Source organism: Acyrthosiphon pisum, chromosome A3, assembly GCF_005508785.2.
Source record: "Acyrthosiphon pisum isolate AL4f chromosome A3, pea_aphid_22Mar2018_4r6ur, whole genome shotgun sequence".
Taxonomy (NCBI): domain Eukaryota; kingdom Metazoa; phylum Arthropoda; class Insecta; order Hemiptera; family Aphididae; genus Acyrthosiphon; species Acyrthosiphon pisum.
In genome coordinates this window covers 38,611,008-38,631,596 of record NC_042496.1, presented here as the reverse complement: position 1 = coordinate 38,631,596, position 20,589 = coordinate 38,611,008, and the positions used below count along the sequence as shown (strand labels likewise).

Genomic DNA, 20,589 nt, shown 5'->3' with positions numbered 1-20,589 from the left:
AAAAAATACATTTAGACAGTTTATTTTTATAGTCATTTAAGTACAAATTTGGACGAAATTACATATTAAAAACTAGGATAACTATTTTAGTTATTTTGTTGTGATTGTATAATATTATTCGTGGGTACTTGAAACTTTTAAAGTATACTATTATATATCTATGATTTTACCACGGTTTTTTGTTGATGTATAACGCGTTATAAGTACCTAATAGATATTATGATATGATTAATTTGGAATTTATATTATAGGTACCTATTATAGGTCAATTTTTTTTAAATACCATATATAATATTATGTCTTATACCTAGACTGACATACCGTCTCCGCTCAGAATCGTTTTTCTTATACAATGATATTATATCATTGAATTTAAATTTAATACCATCCATTATACAGTGATCCACTTGTAACCTACTGTACAGCAGAGCGAAATCCACTTACCCACCTTTTTTTTTTTATTTGTTTTAAAAAAACATGATCAACAAAATGGCTATCTTGAAAATGTAATAAACTTATTTGCCTAAAAAAATTGTTTTAATTATTTTGGAGTTTTTGAAAAAAAAATCGAATATTATGTTAGTCAATCAGAATTTCCAAAAAATTGCATTTAAATATATTGATTTTCCACGGAGATACTAAGGGAGTGATACGGGACTTCTGGGACTGTATAGTGTTCGGCGTGACTCATTTCGGTACGTTTTTTCGTGGTCTTAATTTAAAAATCGCGACACATGCACGCCACCTGCAAAACCGGTTATGAACGTGCTCTATTATATCTAATATACAAATATTATAGTGAATAATAGTATTTTCAGGGGCAATCTACCATTACCATTGTTTGTCCCGTATTGACATAAATAATATTTGGTCGCACGATTAAACAGCCACAGCTGCTGGGGTTACGCCCGTCCCGCGCTATCTTTTTCACTCCAGACCACGTTACTAACTTACTACTTTAATTCTAGTACTTGTTCATAAGTAATAATTAGGGCTCGGATTTATATGTTTTTATATAACCAAATTATGTATTTATACAATAAAAGTATGTACATAAATATGTGCTAAAGAATTAAAAATATGTATTATCAAAATAATAATAATAATAATAATAATAATAATAATAATTAATATTATAATAAAATGTAATAAAAAATTTATATTTATCTAATTATATATTGATTACAAACATTTATTAACATTCATTTTTAAATTTCCGAATTCAAAAATCGTCGGTATAATATATAGTCATGATAACCTTTCAATTATTTTAACTCTGAAGAAAAGACATTAAAACAGTATAATTGTCTAAATATGTGAGAAAAAATTGAATAATTGTGAAATATGTAAAAACATGTATTTATGACAAATAATGTAAAAATATGTAAAATCAAATATAGCTCATTTTATCAAAAATCTTGTCAAACAAATTTATCATGTCACAGAGAAAATATGTATTTACATATAAATCCGAGCCCTAGTAATAATTAAAAAATCAACTCACCGAATTGCTTCAATTTTGGTCTTACCATCTGTGAAATATTCTTCAAACTTCATTCTAAGGGGTTTGTTTGCACTTAAGTATACTTATACTATAGATCAGTGCGTCAGCAATGTTTAAATTATGATTATGTTCATTTACAATAGTGATTACAGCTAGCAATCCATCCTGAGATATATTTAATAGTGCACTTTATAGGTACCATAAATTATAATATAAAAATCCATTTTATTATATGGAGTTATAAATGAATAACAAAACCTAATATTTATAACCTAATACTAAACATTAGGTATAGGTACAAGGAATAGGTAAAAAATAAATATGAAATGAACAAACAGCTATAGAATACATAGGCTAACTTGTGAATATTGAATTATAAGGATTATGGAGGTCTAGAAAAAAAAATTGTTCTTACTTTAACAAACGGGTCTGTTTTCCTTGTAGAAACAGTATAGGTATCAACTTTAATGACAATTTTAATTGTGGCTTTACAGTATGTGTTTTTTGATTGACCTCTTTTGTTGTTTTCTCTATCAATTTTGTGGTGAGAGCTATGATGACACACATATTGTTTTCCAAGTTAATAATAATATCAACATAAATCATACTGTTAAGAAATCATTTTTACACTTACAACTGATTTCAATTTAGAAATGTTAAAAGGTGACTAATCTGCATAGAATGTACCTATTTATATGGTTAGGGATAGATGTCTTAACATTCCACTTAGTACCTACGATTTTTAAAAGAAAATTATTCTATCCAATTGGCCATACTTAATAAATCATTTACATTTGACCGTATTGTTGTAATATCATCATTAATTACAGTTATAATGTTTTTAAATGATGGAGGAAGAATATAAAAAGTCAATTTAAGAATCATCTTTTAATTTTAAGATATGTACCTACAATTAAAATATATATTATAGGAAAAACTATTGATAACTGATAATTTTCCATTAATAAAGGCGTGACCGTTTTTTACTGTTATGATTTTAGATATCAAAAAGAAATGTTAACTCTTTAAAAAATTTAAGTAGGCCCTGAATGAACATTATTATAATATATTACTAATTTTATATAATATATGTGATATGTGGATGTAATAAATTGTATAGAAATTGAATGTAAAAAAAGAACTGTATATTGAAGTTAAAAATGCTAAAATAAGCCTTTTTTAAGCGGTTTAAAAAGTCCAAGTGATGCAGAATGAACATTATTAAATATTATTTTACTAGGTGCTTACTTATATATAATATGCAAATAACATGAAATAAGCACCTACATAATACGGAGCGTAGTTACTCGTTAGTTTGATAATAATAATGATTATATTTTAACTTTTCACTGTTATTATCGTACACATTTTGTTTTGAGATGGTTTTTTTTTGTTTTAGTATCTATAAGTATACTTATTTACATATTTTGTGTTGACGAGAATTGTGAGATAAATATAATACATAGGTTATAAATATCCATGCACTTAAATACATATAAGGTGATCAGTTTAACGTGTAAAAACATTATTTCCAAAAACGTTAATATAGTTGTAAATAGTCATACCTAATGAGTGTCGTACGTTAAATGGATCATCTGGTATAATATATTATATTATTATATGTAGGTGCTTATAATACCACAATGAAGTTAGTTGCAGGTGGTCGGCTAATCAGTATATTAGGTTTATTTTGAGCTGCTTATGGCTATTTTTTTTTTTAGCGAGTTTTGGACATTTCTGGGTCACCGCCGCCATCAACACCGCTGATTACCGTCTATTGTCCTGACCCATTATGAATATAGGTATACTAATAAACTAAAACAATAATATTAATTAATTATAATAGGTAATAACGATGTTGTCCGACGGCAATCACCAGTCATTATTGCAAACAGTGTAACATTTGTAAGCAACCGCAACGATAAATCATAATAATAATAATGCTGTTCACGATGATTATACGGTCGCGAGCTACGAAATATAATATTTTGTAGTCTTCCCTATGGTGCGACCCAATATTGTACGTAATATAGCTATAGTATAAAATATTGTTTATTTACGTTTTGTATAGGTAGGTATATTATATTATTACGTACAGATTTTTTACTTTTCGCGTTATTCTTTTATAGGACAATATATTATTATGTGTCCGGGCTGGAGCAGGAAACAGTCAAAGAAAATGCAAATTGAACAACGGTCCCGTCACACCGCAACTGAGTCTGATGCTGCGTTGGATTCGATAGTTGGATTATTGTGAGTTATGGTAACGATAAATAATGATAACGACATTTTAAAATCATAAAGGTTATAGCTAGGTCATATGACTTATTACAATCATGCGCGTATTATTAACTCCCGATGACGCTATTTTTTATTTTAAATCCAGTTAACATCTGTGTTATAATCTATAATGTAACAGGTAATCGTTTTAAAAAATTAAATTTTAGTTTTTACTAAAATGTATAATAATTTTAAAAGTCAGACTATTACTTTTTTTTATCTCGCTAATAACTTCGATAGTATGCTGACAAGTATTTGAATTCTAAGAAGCTATTAATTAAAATATTAAATATTCATATGCTAGCTATACTTTGTTTAACTATAAGTACCTAGGTATAAATATGACGATGTAAATAATTACGTAGACATACCTAACTACCAAATATAAGTAGGTATATTAAGCTGCTCAGATTATTAGAAAATTAGTAGGTAATTACTTTATTACCTAACTATAATAATATTATTTCATCCAAATTATTGTATATTAATTAGGCAACTGAAGAATAGGTATGTTTTTCTGTTTTCTATAAGAGGTTTGTTGGTTTGTTGGTTTTTTTTTTTATCGTTTTACAGTTATTTTATATAAAAAGTATAGTAGGTCTTGAGTGTACCTACTTATTCTTAGTAGATTAGTACAATATACGTGTTACTTAAATATTTAAATTCATTGATAAATCATTGCTACCTAACGAAAAACGATTCTAAATAGGGTACCTATATCTGTTAGTCTATATTTCTAAGGATATTTTATTGTATATTAATTATATTGCTATTATAAAAATAGTCTATTAATAATACGGTTACATAGTTACAACTAATTTCAGAAAAAAACAAATCACATTCATCATAATTATATAACAATTATTGTAATATTAATATATTATATTATATTAACATCATTACTAGGGATAGCTGTGCGGTTAAAGTAAATTGTTGCAAACAACATTGCATATAATATTATTCTATCGTGTATATTAAAGTTATTACTTATTAACATATAACTTATAAGTTATCATATAAGTGTGCAATACCTCGAACTGTCTTAGAGTGTGGAATAAATAACATACAATAAGTCATAATATTTTGAAAACTACATTATGTATTAAAAATAATAATATATACTTCAAAATAAAAAATGTCGAGTCCATATATACTATTAATTTTTTATTTAAATTAGAACAAAATAAGTAACAAAAATCAGTATATTTCGTTTAAATGTTAAATTTTATAAACTAAATTTGAACTTCAAATATCTATAAAAATTATTTTATAATTATTTTTGACATGTTTAAACTCTGTAAGGAATATAAAAGGACTTATAAAATATAGGTAAACTTGAAATCCACGTGATTAAGTAGGTATTGAAATTAATAAAATGTTATTCATTTTTAATTGCAAAATAATTTACAAATTTAGTCGATATATGAACTTCAAGCGCATCATATAATAAATTATTAAATTTGTATAATTATAATATGTACTTGATAAAACTTAAAAGCTATTATTCACCGCAAGTAACAATATTTATCGACATTTGTATAAAATTGTTTTATAAAAGTTTTCAAATATGTATTATAATTGTACAAAAACCCCAAAATGTTTTGAAAATTATAATATCATGTCTAAAAATTGTCAATATAAATATTTGGTGAACATTTCAAGTCTATATGGCCATACACTTTTGAATTATATCTACATAAAACAAATTTCAACTTTGTAAAAAAAAACTAGTTATGACAATTTTTTTTTTGTTTTTCCCAAGTATTGAGAAAATAACTTTACATTTTTACCTTTCAACTTTTTTTTTTCAAATCACACTTATTTCTCCAAAAAAAAACTAAAATGTATTGAGAAACCAAAACTACATTTAGTTTAGCTTAGCTCAGAATCTAAAATAAAGCTTAGCTTACAGAAAAATTTGTTACATTGACTAATATCATAGCAATATTTAGTAACTGTAGAGTTATAATACTTACCTATAACATTAGTGCCATGGGCAATATTTGGGAGAGGGTGAATTCCCCACAGCCCACAATAATAGTTTTATAAAAAATCAACAATTTATCATTCATTATTCATTACAGCGAAAAATGCATATTTATGTATTTATATTTTATTCATAATAATGAAGTATCATCAGTTGAATATCTATATGATATTATTTGTTTAGTTTTTTTGGTAATAATAGTATTATCTTTTAAGAAAATATAAGTTACAAAAAGTAAATATTTTTTTTAAAATAATAAATTAATAATTATGATTGTTGATCTATAAAGTAATTTAACTAATAAGTATGATTCGAATCCCTGTTGGTTATTGCTTAACTTTTTTTGATATATAACCAGTTATATTTTTTACCAGCTGCTTTGTAGTTTTGTATCGTAGAAAATTAAAACTAAAGCTTCCTATTGCACAATATTATATTATTGAATACCGTGTGGTGGCCATCAATCACAATACAAAATGATTTATTGCTATATGCAATAAACCATATCATAAATGAGTAATAAAAACCTCTTTGTACATTTTTTACGATTGTTTGTTTATAGATAAAATCAAATTTTATTATAGTGCAGATTATCAAAAAATCAAGCAAAATGTTCAAGAAGGGTGTGTACAGGCAAATATATGTCACTATAGTCGGTAAGTTTAAATTGTAAGACATTAGATTATTGCAATTTAACCTGTATATGTTATCGGGTTATCCGATTTATCATACCGTATTTGCATCGTAATCCATATAATAAACCTTCACTATCAATAATTTTATTACATTTTATGATTCTATGTGCGCACCTTAGTACCTTACACACACAACGTGCACACCTCGCACAGGGCAATTTTTTCTTATCGTCAATCAGGCTATATCATAGGTTCAAGAAATTTTGTAACATTTATAAGAACACATGATATATTATTTACCTAATAGTTATATTTTCTCTACGATTATCAGTTCTTAATATTAAAAACTCCAAATTTGATAAATACTGTCAAATGATAGGGGTTGGACTGCTCAGAGACACCACTACAATACGGTAGTTGGTTCACAACATAAATATGATTACTCTGCAGATGGCTTATAAAAATGATAATACGGTAACAACCACGCGATGATAATATTATAATAGGGTACTGTGTGATCCTTGATAATTGCCTGTTGATTTACCCTGTTTTAAATGCGGGAAAATGTGAAGTTATGACTAAATAAAAACAGGTCTAAAATTAATATACCTATCCAATTGTAATAACTGTTTTATTTCTGAAACCAACGGCAAAACCTCCGAACCTATACGAACAAAAATTAAAAATTAAAAATTTGGCTTTGAGGTGCACATCCTCAGGTATAAGACATCACCTGCCTAGGTACCAAACTTCAGATTCATAAGAGCATCGGACATTGCTGTGGATCACGTACACTGCACACCCACAGAAACACACACACACACACACACACACACACACACACACACACACACACACACACACACACACACACACACACACACACACACACACACACACACACACACACACATTGCCTTTTATTGAAATTGATTATATTTTGATAATGATGACCGTTCACGCAGCGACCATGTCGATATTCATCAGCGGCATGTGGCTGGGGTGGCCAAGCTCGGTGGTGGAGAAGTTCGTCAAGCACGAGACGGACTTCAACGCGACCATGGACGAGCTGTCGTGGATCGTGGCCACGATGGACCTGGGTAACGTGATCAGTCCGCTAATGGCCAGCCACCTGATGGACTGGATGGGCCGGAAGCTCAGTATCGTGGTGCTAGGGCCGCTGTTCATCGTCTCGTGGGCGCTGACGCTGTTCGTTCCCACCCCCTGGGCGCTGTACACAGCCCGTCTGCTGGGCGGAATGGGCAAGGGCATGTCGTACACGGTGGTGCCCGTGTACCTGGGCGAGATAGCGTCGCCCGCCATACGCGGAGCCTTGGGAAGCGTGTTCTGCCTTCAGTTGCATTTTGGCTTCCTGATGGAGGCGGTAATCGGTCCGTTGGTGTCGTACCGCACGCTGAACGTCGTGTCCGCCGTCGTGCCAGTTCTGTTCTTCGTCGCTGCCGTCTGGCTGCCCGAGTCACCGTACTATTTGCTGAAGCGCGGCCGCCGGCCACAAGCAGCCGTGTGCCTGCAGTGGTTCCGGGGCGGCGGTGACGTGGTCCACGAACTGGACCTGATGGAGGTGAACGTGCGCAAGGAGATGGAGAACCGTTCCACGTTCCAGGAGCTGTTCGCCAGTCGGAAGGACATGCGAGCGCTGGCCATCGTGGTGGCCGCGTGCGCCACGCAGCGAGGGGGTGGCATCAGCTGCATATTGGCCTACTCGTCGCTCATACTGCCGGATAATGGGCCGCTGTTGAACAAGCACGAGTCGGTCATGCTGTTCGCCGTCACTCTGGCCGTAGTAAACTTGGTGGCCGTCGCGCTGGTGGACAGGGTGGGCCGGAAACCGCTGTTGCTCTTATCCGAGGCGGGCATGGCTGTGCTGACGCTGACGTTCGCCGTGTTCTTTTACTGTTCCCGGGGCGACGGCAGTGACTGGGCCAGCCGCGAGCTCGCGTGGCTTCCGTACCTCTGCCACTGGTCGTTCGCCGTCATGTTCGCGACCGGCGTGGGGTTCGTGCCGGTCGTGTTCCTCGGCGAGATGTTCCCGGTCAACATCCGGTCGCACTGCTCGGCCATCGCTTCCATCACGCTGGCATTCTGCTCGTTCGTCACCAACAAGATGTTTCTGTTCGTGTCCAATCGCTACGGGTTCCATGCCATGTTCCTGCTGTTCACTGTCGTCAATTTTGCCGGCACGTTCTACACGTACAAGTACGCAATCGAGACGAAGGGCAAGACGTTACAGGAGATCCAAGAGCAGCTGCAAGACACCGTTGGACGTCGTCGAGAGAAGACCAACCAAAATGATAATTAAAGTTGTAGGTACACTAAATAACTATTGAATCCAGCATTTAATCTCTTGCAAACTTGTAAAACTGTTAATAATAATTTTATTTAAATGTTTGTTTTATTTAAATATAAAAAAAATGATACAGTGTTAAAAAATGTATAAAAATGTTTAGGCTTTCCGTGATAAAATTGAAGAGTATTTTCACATTTATTTGTCTTTTCGATAATATTTTTGGACTGGAGAAATTGAATTCTGTCATTTATATCGGAAACTTGTGTTAACAATTCCTTAAAATTAATTTTAATGATAATAATATTATATGATATATGAAACACGAACAGATACGTACTGCGTGACGTTTAATCGGTATATCGGTTTGATTATTTGTGATAAACACCGGATATCCATGTACCGTGCAGAAGTCGGATCTCCGCACTTGGCCGAACACAGCAGCCATCTGCTTCCGGAACAAAATCGTCGGTTTGACATCAATTTTGAGCAGTTCTAACCCCAAACCTCCAAAGGAGATGTTTGTTAAAGACCAGCTTAAGTAAAAAAAATATACCTGTAAATAACAAGATGGCTATTATACGCCTCTACTCTCATACTCCTATATTATGTAACTATAGATTTATATGAATAAACGTTTTTGTCATATGTTATTTAATTGGTTTTAACTTTTTATTGTATAGCTATCATATTATTATAGTGTAATATTATAGTAAAATTAATTTATACATATTTTGGAATTTTATTGTGTTTATATTACACAGGTATATGCTTTCGGTTTTTTTGTACCTAACTAATGTAAAAGTTTTACGAGGAGACTTGCATTGAATTTTCAAGCTTTTTGACCAAAGAACAAAAACATTCTATGAAACTTCGAAAAAAACCAAAAGCGCTGAGAAATCATGTGAACAACGATATTATGTCTACCCGATAAAGATTTGTATTTCTCCAAATTGCTTAATAATTATATATTTTTCCCTACTTTGTTCTATTTTAGAATATTGTCTTGTAATTTAGAATCCCCGTTAATCTTGCTCAACAATGGTGCAATCACAATTTATCGGTTGAACTTGGTTTCAAAGATTTTTTTAAAAATTAAATTACTTAATCATCAAAAAAAATGAAAAGTAAGTAAGATAGCCAATAGATAATTTCTGATTCCAACAAAATGTTTAAAATGTTTGAATAAATGGAAATCAATTTCAAAAAAATAGAACGCACAGTCTCTAAATGTTATGCGAACATAACTTTTAAGCATTGATGATTATCGTTTATCAGAAAGTAAGCAAGTATACAATTTAAATTTCGATTTTCATAATTCATATAGATTATCAAATAAACAATACCTTAGGTATGACATCAAAACTCAAAACTAGGCAATTGTTCATAACATTTTTAACACGCAGTTGTACCAATAATAAAATCGACTTTATTTTTCAAATGGTAACCACTATATTTTTTTATGGAATTTGGCAAAGCTTTTTTCTGAACTCTTTGACAGTCAAACGATCAATTTTGGTTCGCTAGGTTATTAATTATGGTCATCTAAAGTTTAGTATACTTTTAACTGAAATACATAATTTACAAGAGCTGAATAATTTTTCTTATAACTACCGTTTTATATACTTATATTATAGTTAAATCGGTAATCTAAAATGCTCAAAAAGAATTAAAATAAAATAAAATTGTTGGCAAACATAGTTCATTATTTATAGTGATTTTTTGTGATATAAAATTAAGAACAATTTTATTTAATAATAATTAATAACAATTTACCTACTATAGGTATACTTACCTACCCACAGTAATTTTTTTTTTTAATTGTATTGGATGCGTTAAAAAATATATTTTGGGAATAAAGATGGGCCCCGGGCCGCTCCCCCCCTGCCCCCCTTCGCCCTCTTAAACCAGGCTTGGGCTTCCCCCTTTATACGCCACTGAGTCTATATGATATACTTATATTGTGTATCATAAAAAAAACACTTTTTTTTCGAAATCGTATATTATGTTGACAAAAAAAAAAATAAGCTGTTGCGGCGTCCTCATCGTATCACACATGATCCGCATCACATTTTGACAAAGTCAAGTGCGTATACATAGTGCATAGCATTCATTGACTATTATTATAATAGTCAATAATGTGTATTATTATAATTTTATTTTTATAGGTACTTTGTTAGTGCCTCACGACGAAAACGATCAAGTGCGAAATATATATTATAACTAAACTAATACAATTATGCTAATAGATATAGTAATAATAATAATAATGATAATGATAGCGACATTATAATATTATATTGAGTGTGGTCTACCGCGTTAATGGATTATTAGCTTAGTATAATATTATTGTTGACTTAGCGACAGGCGGTATCTACGTATACCTCCTATTCGTAAATTGCTCTTAATATTATAAGTACTTAATTTTCTTGAATATTATATTTAATGGCACGACGGTCACAGTATCTTACTGTAGTCTATTCGGAATAAGAGCACACCAGATTTACGTACCTACCTAGCAAAACCGGTTTCGACCGTGGCCGCCCGCAGTGTCGTCTTATTCTCAATAGAATATATTATTGTATTTTCACCCGAATTTACGCTTTATAATATATTTATGTCTACATTATTGTATTGTTAAATTAATTTTTGTATATTATGTTTTAAATATCGAAAACAGTTTAGTGTAATAATAATCGAAAGCTGGAACTCAGCCATACGAATATTGTTAAGCTTCAATTCGCCTGTATATATATAAATATAATAATATGTGCAGTCGTGCAGGATACATATACCTATAGGGAAACAAAATATTATGTCAACATTTTATTAATTCTCATTCATAGACGTTTTACTAATTTTTTTAAAAAAATAAAACGGCTCGATATGGAAATGTGTGTTCAGCCAACACGTTTTTACAAGCTTGATATAGGTTGCAAATTGAATCGACAGGTTTAAGTGAATAATAATAATTTATTATTGTTGAGATACCGATCATCGTTCTATGTGCATTAAACATTCAAACAATTCATAAAAAAAAACAGTTTGGATATGATTACAAGAAATAAGACGTGAGTATTTACCAAATATATTAATTCTGATGAATATTATGTGTACCTATAATCCAATAAAAACTGATATTTTTATTATTTTAACTTATTTTAATAATTTAAATCAATATTGCGGTGTTCGAAAGCGGTGAATTTTCACATTTGACGCCTTTTTTTGCTGACATAAGCACAACGTAATACTTGAGGATTTAGACATATTTAAACATGATCGATAGATTTAAGTGATAGAAATTCTTAGAAAAAGATTTTAATTCGTTGTTAACTCTACTTGAGATTGATTCTACCGAATTTTCGATTTCATCCTACTTAATCCTAAAAAAGTATATCTATGAAAAAAGTAGAAATAAAAAAATTATCATACTTCTATATTTGTAGAAGTTAAAATTAAAAATGGATGAAAGTTTATCTCATGAAGAGTTTTCAACAATTTAAAATCTGTTTTCAGAATTCTTAACGCTTCACTAGATCAATAATATTGGTACGTTGGAATGAACACACTTCTATAATTTCCTATATATTGCTCGTGTGTTAGACAAAGATGATAGATCACCACTACTGATCCCCTTAGGGGATCTCCAGTCGGTCGTGTTTTAAGGAAATTAATATAGGCGATTTAACATGAGGATATTAAAATGGCTTGCAAGTGTGTGCAAAGTAAATGAACATTAGTATGTGTGAGTTCAATCTGTAATCGTTTTTGGTCAATATATCCTAGAAATGCCCTGAATTATAACAGTAGGCCCGCATGATACCACTCGGTATATCGGTCGTTATTTATATTCGTCGGCAATTGACTTACGAACGCGCAGGCATTGACGGAGATTTTAAATTATGATCAACTTTTAGATTCTGAGCGGAGCGATGAATGTATTGATTTTACAATGATGTGTTTTTTTTTAAATTTAAAATTTTTCATTTTTGTGTCTGTCATCACCTTTTAGCAGGGCTTCAAAATGTTTTTATAACGTTATGAGTATAACGTTAAACAATTCACGGATAACATATCGGTAAACGATAAACGATTGAAACGAATAACAATTAACGTACCAGTAAACGATAAACGATTGAAACATATAATTGCCTGAAAAAAAAAAAAACATTTATAAAATCATAGGTCATAACTATCAATAAAATATATATTATGGTTATTTTTGTAATATTACCTATATTTTTCAGTCACTCTGTTTTGTGTAGGGAACAAGCTATTATATTCATCAGATAACTCTAAACGCTTCATAACGTTTAAATTCTTTATAACGTTAAACAGTCATTCGATCATAACGTTTAATATCCATATAACGGTAAACGGCATTATTATTTTTGATTTAAGCCCTGCCTTTTAGGTCAGTACAATAGCTTGGATTTTCTTCAACAGTATCTATTTTGATAGGAAAGTGAATCTAGTTGGTACTTTGGTGGGTTTAAAGTAAAAATTTCACAGCAGTTTTCAAAAAGCGATTTGAAAAACAAAAGAAAAATTAAGGAAAAACAGGAATTTTTACGCAAAATCTGCCTTCGATAAAATCAATTTTGGTTTTTGGTTCAACTCTAAAAAAATGACCGTAGGTACATGCAATTTTGACTGAATGTTTATGCTATCATTTTATATACACTATATCATTTTCCAAATATTTTGACTTATTTTGAGCTGTTTACGGACATTTCCAGTTTCCATTTTTTTTAGTTTTTTTTTTCTATAAATATCAATAAAATTTTATTTGTTGGTTAAAAAAGCTTGAAAATTTAATAAAAGGCCCCTAGTATATTGTTTCAAAGACAGACGAAAAAAATTAAAAATCCATCGTCACAATTATTTTTTACAAGCATCTAAAGTTATATTGACAAAATACGTAAAAGTGACGAAAATTTGCAAATAATTTTGAGTTAGAAATTTATGAAAAATTTTCTTTTTAAATCTAAGATTTGAAAATGTAATACAAGATTCCTAATAAGTTTTTTTTACATTTTTCAAAAAAAAAAATGTTTACAAGAAGGTCAAATTAAATTTTTAAGAGCGTTTGAATTCATATTTTTACAACATTTGATATTCACTCGATTTCTCATGTAACGATTGCCTTATTTTATTGTAATTAAAAAACGAATGACTGTAGTTACTTGAAAATGTCACTGAATGTTAGTATTTTCTATACACGATAAAATTTTGAAAATTATTTGACCCTTTTTGAGCTGTTTACGGACATTGTCAGTTTTCAACTTTTTTAGTTTTTTTTTCTATAAATATCAATAAAATTTTATTTGTTGGGTAAAAAGTCAAAATGTAATGCAAAGCTCCTGATATATTGTTACAATAGCAGTTGAAAAATATTAAAAATACACAGGCGCAATTTTTTTAATAAGCATTTAAAGTTCGAATTGTGACAAAATGTATTAAATTTAAAATGTAATAATTATTTTGTAGTTAAAAATTTATAAAATGTTAAACTTTTATAGCTAAGGATTGACAATTTAAAACAAAGTTCCACGTAAATAGGTTATATATAAATTACTTTGGTCACCTTAATATCATTATAGTAGGCTGACTGACCGTTTTCGCTAAGAATCGTTTTTCTTATACAATGATATTATATCATTGAATTCAAATTTAACTCCATCCATTACAGTGATCCACCTGTAACCTACTGTACAGCAGAGCGACATCCACTTGTCCACCTTTTTTATTCTTGGATGTCACAGTTGAAAAACTAAATATTAAAAATAGCCTCTGGTATAACCTAGTAAACTTTATTCTTAATCAATCATAATCCGTTTTCAAAAATAAAATCCGTTAATCCAAATTCCTCCAGTTCTGTAAGCTTATTGGTCTAAAAGTAGGGTTGTTTTGTTTAAAACTTGAATTTAAAACATTTGTTCTATACGTTTCGTTAGTTGTTTAAAACGAATAAAACAGTGTAATAACCAAGTGAATATTGTGTTTTTTTTAAATACATTTTTTTTTTTTGGTTTATTATTGATAAAAAATAATAAATGTCTTTCAGAAAAAATTAAATAATTATATCTATTATCGTTTATCGTCCTTCATTTTAGTAACACATATTATATCATAAATTCATAACACATACATAAGTAAAGTACAATTATGTAAAGTACTTAGTTTAATAATTAAGTAAAAACAGAATATGTAACACTTACAAATTACAATTAAACAACTGTCTAAAAAATTTTAAAAAATTAAAATAATAAACAATAAAATTTTAATAACTGCCACTAGCCTTTGATTTATGAAAATATACCTACTATAAATTACAATATAGTTAATATCTAAATATCTATATTTTGTATTAGGTATATTAGGTATGTATTTTCGTGTAAGTAAAAAACATATTAAAATATTAAATCAAATTTAAGTTGTTTTAAATATACTGTTTAAAACACTTTTGAGAACACAAAAGTGAAAAAATACCAACCATATCTAAAAGTCACTTTTTTTCATCAACTGAAGCCCTCTTAATTGTTTTATATGACAAATCTTTTAAACTATATTTTCTATTTTATTCAAAGTTTTTTTAAATTGAAAACACCGTCTACACAATGCCATTAAATATTAATTTCAAAACGAAATAGTATACGTATTAGGATCCTTGCAAAATTATAATAAGATGAAACTTACTATAATATCTAGCTATACTATACGTGTATATTTGATAATATTTAAATAATAAATAATAATTTATTTAATGTTTAATCAATTGCGTAATTCTCGTATTGATCGGCTTTGTTTTTCTAAAAATAAAATAAAAAGTTTTTGAGGGAAAAATCAATGAACTAAATACTGATGAATACGCCTTAGTCGATAAATGTCAGTAACTGGTATCAGGCATATCTACTACCATTAAATAATTATAGGTAGATGCTATTACCGCATTATTGTAAAAAGGTATTACTTAAAAAAGTTAGATATAGAAACTGCTGCAGGTTACAAAAAAGTATTAAGATACAAATATTTAAAAATGGAATTTAAAATTTTTTTAAATAGATAGGTACTTTTAGTTTTGATTGAATCAAGTATGTTTTGTCAGATAAGCCAAAAATCTATACACTCTGTTACAAATGTAAACACTTATTTATATCATGTACAATATTTCACTATTTTTATTAATGTAATATAATATAAATATACGCAAGTACCTATAAATCTATGTAATGAATGAAAAATATTTTAATGGGCACGTCTATAGATGCCAATGAGACACGAGTAGATAACTGTAATATATAGCTGTTATTTGCATTCCGACAAGGATAACTAATTCCCATCCAATAATGCACTTATATTATACGAATTGAGCCGATTGCATTGTTTCTAAACGAGTTTCTTTGAAAAATTAAGAATTAATGAAATATTGCACGATGTCTTGCAGACGCGCGGACAAGCGAGGGTGCCGTTTTTGACATTAAATCCGTCTACAATTTATATTTTATGATATTAAATTATATTGCATATTAATTGATATTATACGTGTGGCCGAAGAAAACATGATAATAATAGTTGTAGTGAATTTCGCAGTTGAAGTCGATTAAACGCAATCCTATTGCACAATATATTATTGAATATCGTGTAGTGGGCCACCACTCTACACAAAAAAATGATTTATAGCTAGATGCAATAAATAATATCATGAGCAATAAAAACCTGTTTTTTACGTTTGTTTGTTTATAGATAAAATCAAATTTTGGTGCAGATTAACAAAAACTCAATCAAAATGTCCAAGAAGGGTGTGTACAGGCAAACATATGTCACTGTAGTCGGTAAGTTGCAATTGTAAAACATATGAGATTATTGAAATTTTACCTATATATGTTATCCGATATATTATACTTACCGTATTTGCATCCTAATCCATATAATAAACCTTCGCTATCAATAATTTTATTACATTTTATGATTCTATTAGTACCTACGTAAACCTTTACAGTAATAATAATAAATGGAAAATAGTTAAAAGTGATAAATCTGATTGGATCGATTCCTCATTAATTCGAGGTTCAAGCAAAAATCACGTGATATTATATAGTATAGTTATCCAGTATTCTCGTACACCACATGTCCACATTTGCCTCACGGAAATACTTAACAATCATTAACGTACTATAAAAATTTGAATTTTAAGTGTTTTAAAACACTAATTTGACAGATATAAGTCATATTATTATTGATTAAGAGTGATCGAATGTTTACGCACACGGCGTACACAGAGCAATTTTTTTTATCGTCAAACAGGCTATAATATCATAAGTTAAAAGAATTTTTTAATATTTATAAGAAGACATAATATTACCATTATTTACCTAATACTTATTGTTTCTTAACGGTTATCCAATATTCTGTTCATAAAATTAAAAATTTGAAATTTGATAAATACTGTCAAATGATAGAGGTTTGACTGCTCAGAGTAGACAGAGACACCATCACAATATGATGGTAGTTGGTTCACAATATAAATGTGATTATTCTGCAGATGGATCCTAATTTATGAAAGTTATACCTAATACGGTAATAATCACACGATGATAATACTATATACCATGGATACTGTCTGATCCGTGACAATTTAAATGTCTGTTGATTTACCCTGCAGTTTTAAATGTTGGAAAATGTAAGGTTTTGACTAAATAAAAACAGCTCTAAAATTAACATACCTATCCAATTGTAATAACTACTTTATTTCTGTAACAAATAGTAAACCCTGCGAACCTATACAAATTACAAACAACAGTGGCGCAGGAACTATTTTTCATGAGGGGGGCAAAACTTAACAACACCTAACAACTATTATAATATATTAATTATTTGTGATTTATAACAGAAAACCTTTCTTAATACTTTTAATGTTGATATACGTAATATATTACAATATAAGAATTATATAAATATGGATACATTATATTTAGACATTTATATATTGAAAAAAAACACAAAACATATTTACTTTATAGGTACCTGAAGTTATATTCAAAAGTAACAATATATAAATAAAATTTACTCAATATGTTTATTTGGTATGTATATGTTATAATAATAATAAAAATAATGTCATTATAGGCACATTCATACATTCATTAAAATGAGACCAATTTTGAATACGTAAACGTTTAAATTAAACGTAATTTACGATTGTATACCCTTTAATTTTAATGTAGTAGGGGGGCAAAATTATACTTTTGCCCCTTTGGATTATATCTGAGGGATCAATTGCCCCCTTCTCCGACGCCACTGACAATAATAGACAAAATAAAAAAAAGTTGGCTTTGAGGTGTAGGTGCATCTTCAGGTATAAGGTATTACCTACTTGGGTACCAAGTTTTAGAATCAAAAGTACGATTGACATTGCTGTTAATTACGTACACACACACACACACACATTGAAATAGATTATATTTTGATAACGATGACCAAATGTGACCGTTCCCACAGCGACCATGTCGATATTCATTAGCGGCATGTGGCTAGGGTGGCCAAGCTCGGTGGTGGAGAAGTTCGTCAATCACAAGACGGACTTCAACGTGACCATGGACGAGCTGTCATGGATCGTGGCCACGATGGATCTGGGTAACATGATCAGTCCGCTAATGGCCGGCCACCTGATGGACTGGATGGGCCGGAAGCTCAGTATCGTGGTGCTAGGGCCGCTGTTCATCGTATCGTGGGCGCTGACGCTGTTCGTTCCCACCCCCTGGGCGCTGTACACGGCCCGTCTGCTGGCCGGCATGGGCAAGGGCATGTCGTACACGGTGGTGCCCGTGTACCTGGGCGAGATAGCGTCGCCCGCCATACGCGGAGGATTGGGAAGCGTGTTCTGCCTTCAGTTGCACTGTGGCTTGCTGATGGAGTCAATTATCGGTCCGTTGGTGTCGTACCGGACGCTGAACGTCGTGTCCGCCGTCGTGCCAGTTCTGTTCTTCGCCGCCGTTGTCTGGGTGCCCGAGTCACCGTACTATCTGCTGAAGCGCAACCGTCGGCCACAAGCAGCCGTGTGCCTGCAGTGGTTCCGGGGCGGCGGTGACGTGGTCCACGAACTGGACCAGATGGAGGTGAACGTGCGTAAGGAGATGGAGAACCGTTCAACGTTCCAGGAGCTGTTCGCCAGCCGGAAGGACATGCGGGCGCTGTCCATCGTGGTGGCCGCGTGCGCCGCGCAGCGCGGGGGTGGCATCAGCTGCATATTGGCCTACTCGTCGCTCATACTGCCGGATAATGGGCCGCTGTTGAACAAGCACCAGTCGATCATGCTGTTCGGCGTCACTATGGTCGTAGTAAACTTTGTGGCCGTCGCGCTGGTGGACAGGGTGGGCCGGAAACCGCTGTTGCTCTTATCCGAGGCGGGCATGGCTGTGCTGACGCTGACGTTCGCCGTGTTCTTTTACTGTTCTCGGGGCGACGGCAGTGACTGGGCCAGCCGCGAGCTCGCGTGGCTTCCGTACCTCTGCCACTGGTCGTTCGCCGTCATGTTCGCGACCGGCGTGGGGTTCGTGCCGGTCGTGTTCCTCGGCGAGATGTTCCCGGTCAACATCCGGTCGCACTGCTCGGCCATCGCTTCCATCACGCTGGCATTCTGCTCGTTCGTCACCAACAAGATGTTCCTGTTCGTGTCCGATCGCTACGGGGTCCATGCCATGTTCTTGCTGTTCACCGTCGTCAATTTGGTCGGCACGTTCTACACGTACAAGTACGCAATCGAGACGAAAGGCAAGACGTTACAGGAGATCCAAGAGCAGCTGCAGGACACCGTTGGACCTCGTCGAGGGAAAACCAACCAAAATGACAATTAAAGTTGTAGCCTGTATGTACTAAGCAACGATTGAATCCATTAAATCTGTTGTAAACTTGTAAAACTGTTAATAATAATTTTATTTAATGTTAACAAAAAATTATAATTTAAATATTTATAAATTAAATCACCCTTGTTTTATTTCTTTAATATTTTAAACATTTAAAATCTCAGCGTTAAATAAATATAAATGACAAAAACGGGAGATATCTCAGATAGGCGTAATATAAATTATTATTAAATTATAAATATTGAATAAAATTTAAGTATTATATTGATAATCAAATGAACATTTTCGGGATATGTCTCGGTCGGACTCTGGACACACTATAGTGTCTATAGCCCTTTGTTCATGTTAAGACTTTTTGTCTAAAAAATATAGAAAATAAGTGGATAAATATAAACTATAGGTGCCTATATTATATCATGTGAATATTTTGTTGTCGTTCCTTGTGTAACGATAGCCAATGGTCAATGAATAATCAATATATTGTATGTAACGTTTGTGCTTCGTTTTCTTTTTAATTTTATCATTCTTCTCAGCATTTAAAAACTTCTTAAAAATGTTTCAAACAATAAGAAAAACGATGTGTAAACATAATACATAATACTAAAGCGCATTCTTAAAATAATGACTGACAGAATATGCCAATCAAATCGTATAAAAAATCGCTGCAGTAATACTTTATTACTGTTTAATAATATTATTACATTACCTATCGTTTTGTTACTTATTATGAAAGAAGGTGATGTACAAGGCCGGATTGGTATGTATCGGCCCATCGAGATTTTCACTTCTAAGCGGCTCATTTAACATATTCACTGGCTCAAAATTACGTCTAAAATTATTAGTAGCTATTATACGCCTATAGGTGGCCAATCGTATTTTAAACAAGAGTTTATATTCACTCAACACTCACACGACCGGCCCAAACTTTAAGCGGCCCACCGAGATTTTCTCGGTAGCTCGCCTAACCAATCCGGCCCTGGTGATGTACCTATAGGCTATAATAGGTAAACGAT

The 20,589-nt window shown here is 31.6% G+C and overlaps 3 protein-coding genes across 4 annotated transcripts in view; 2 read left to right on the top strand and 1 right to left on the bottom strand.

The window, feature by feature from the left end:
• The window catches only part of LOC107885032 (chromatin modification-related protein png2-like), a 5,955-nt gene extending 4,319 nt beyond the window's left edge, over positions 1 to 1,636 (bottom strand). The window contains exon 1 of the mRNA XM_029491569.1: positions 1,505 to 1,636. Within this exon, the coding sequence (XP_029347429.1) occupies positions 1,505 to 1,557 (53 nt within the window). The 5' untranslated portion in view covers positions 1,558 to 1,636. The remainder of the gene's footprint in view (positions 1 to 1,504) is intronic.
• A 1,754-nt stretch (positions 1,637 to 3,390) lies between these two features.
• On the top strand, positions 3,391 to 9,364 carry LOC100163202 (facilitated trehalose transporter Tret1-like). 2 transcript variants are annotated; one of them, XM_008189715.3, is made up of 4 exons: positions 3,391 to 3,524; positions 3,634 to 3,757; positions 6,334 to 6,427; positions 7,372 to 9,364. In XM_008189715.3, exons 3-4 carry the CDS (start codon positions 6,382 to 6,384, stop codon positions 8,724 to 8,726), a joined length of 1,401 nt encoding a protein of 466 aa, XP_008187937.1. In that variant the 5' UTR covers positions 3,391 to 3,524; positions 3,634 to 3,757; positions 6,334 to 6,381; the 3' UTR covers positions 8,727 to 9,364. The 2 variants fall into 2 exon arrangements, with proteins under 2 accessions (XP_008187937.1, XP_016663834.1); XM_016808345.2 differs by having other exon boundaries at positions 3,431 to 3,575.
• Positions 9,365 to 11,147: 1,783 nt separating this feature from the next.
• LOC100165275 (facilitated trehalose transporter Tret1) lies at positions 11,148 to 20,070 on the top strand. Its single transcript, XM_001952605.4, has 3 exons — positions 11,148 to 11,782; positions 16,458 to 16,546; positions 18,213 to 20,070. Exons 2-3 carry the CDS (start codon positions 16,501 to 16,503, stop codon positions 19,565 to 19,567), a joined length of 1,401 nt encoding a protein of 466 aa, XP_001952640.1. The 5' UTR covers positions 11,148 to 11,782; positions 16,458 to 16,500; the 3' UTR covers positions 19,568 to 20,070.
• Positions 20,071 to 20,589: the final 519 nt, after the last annotated feature.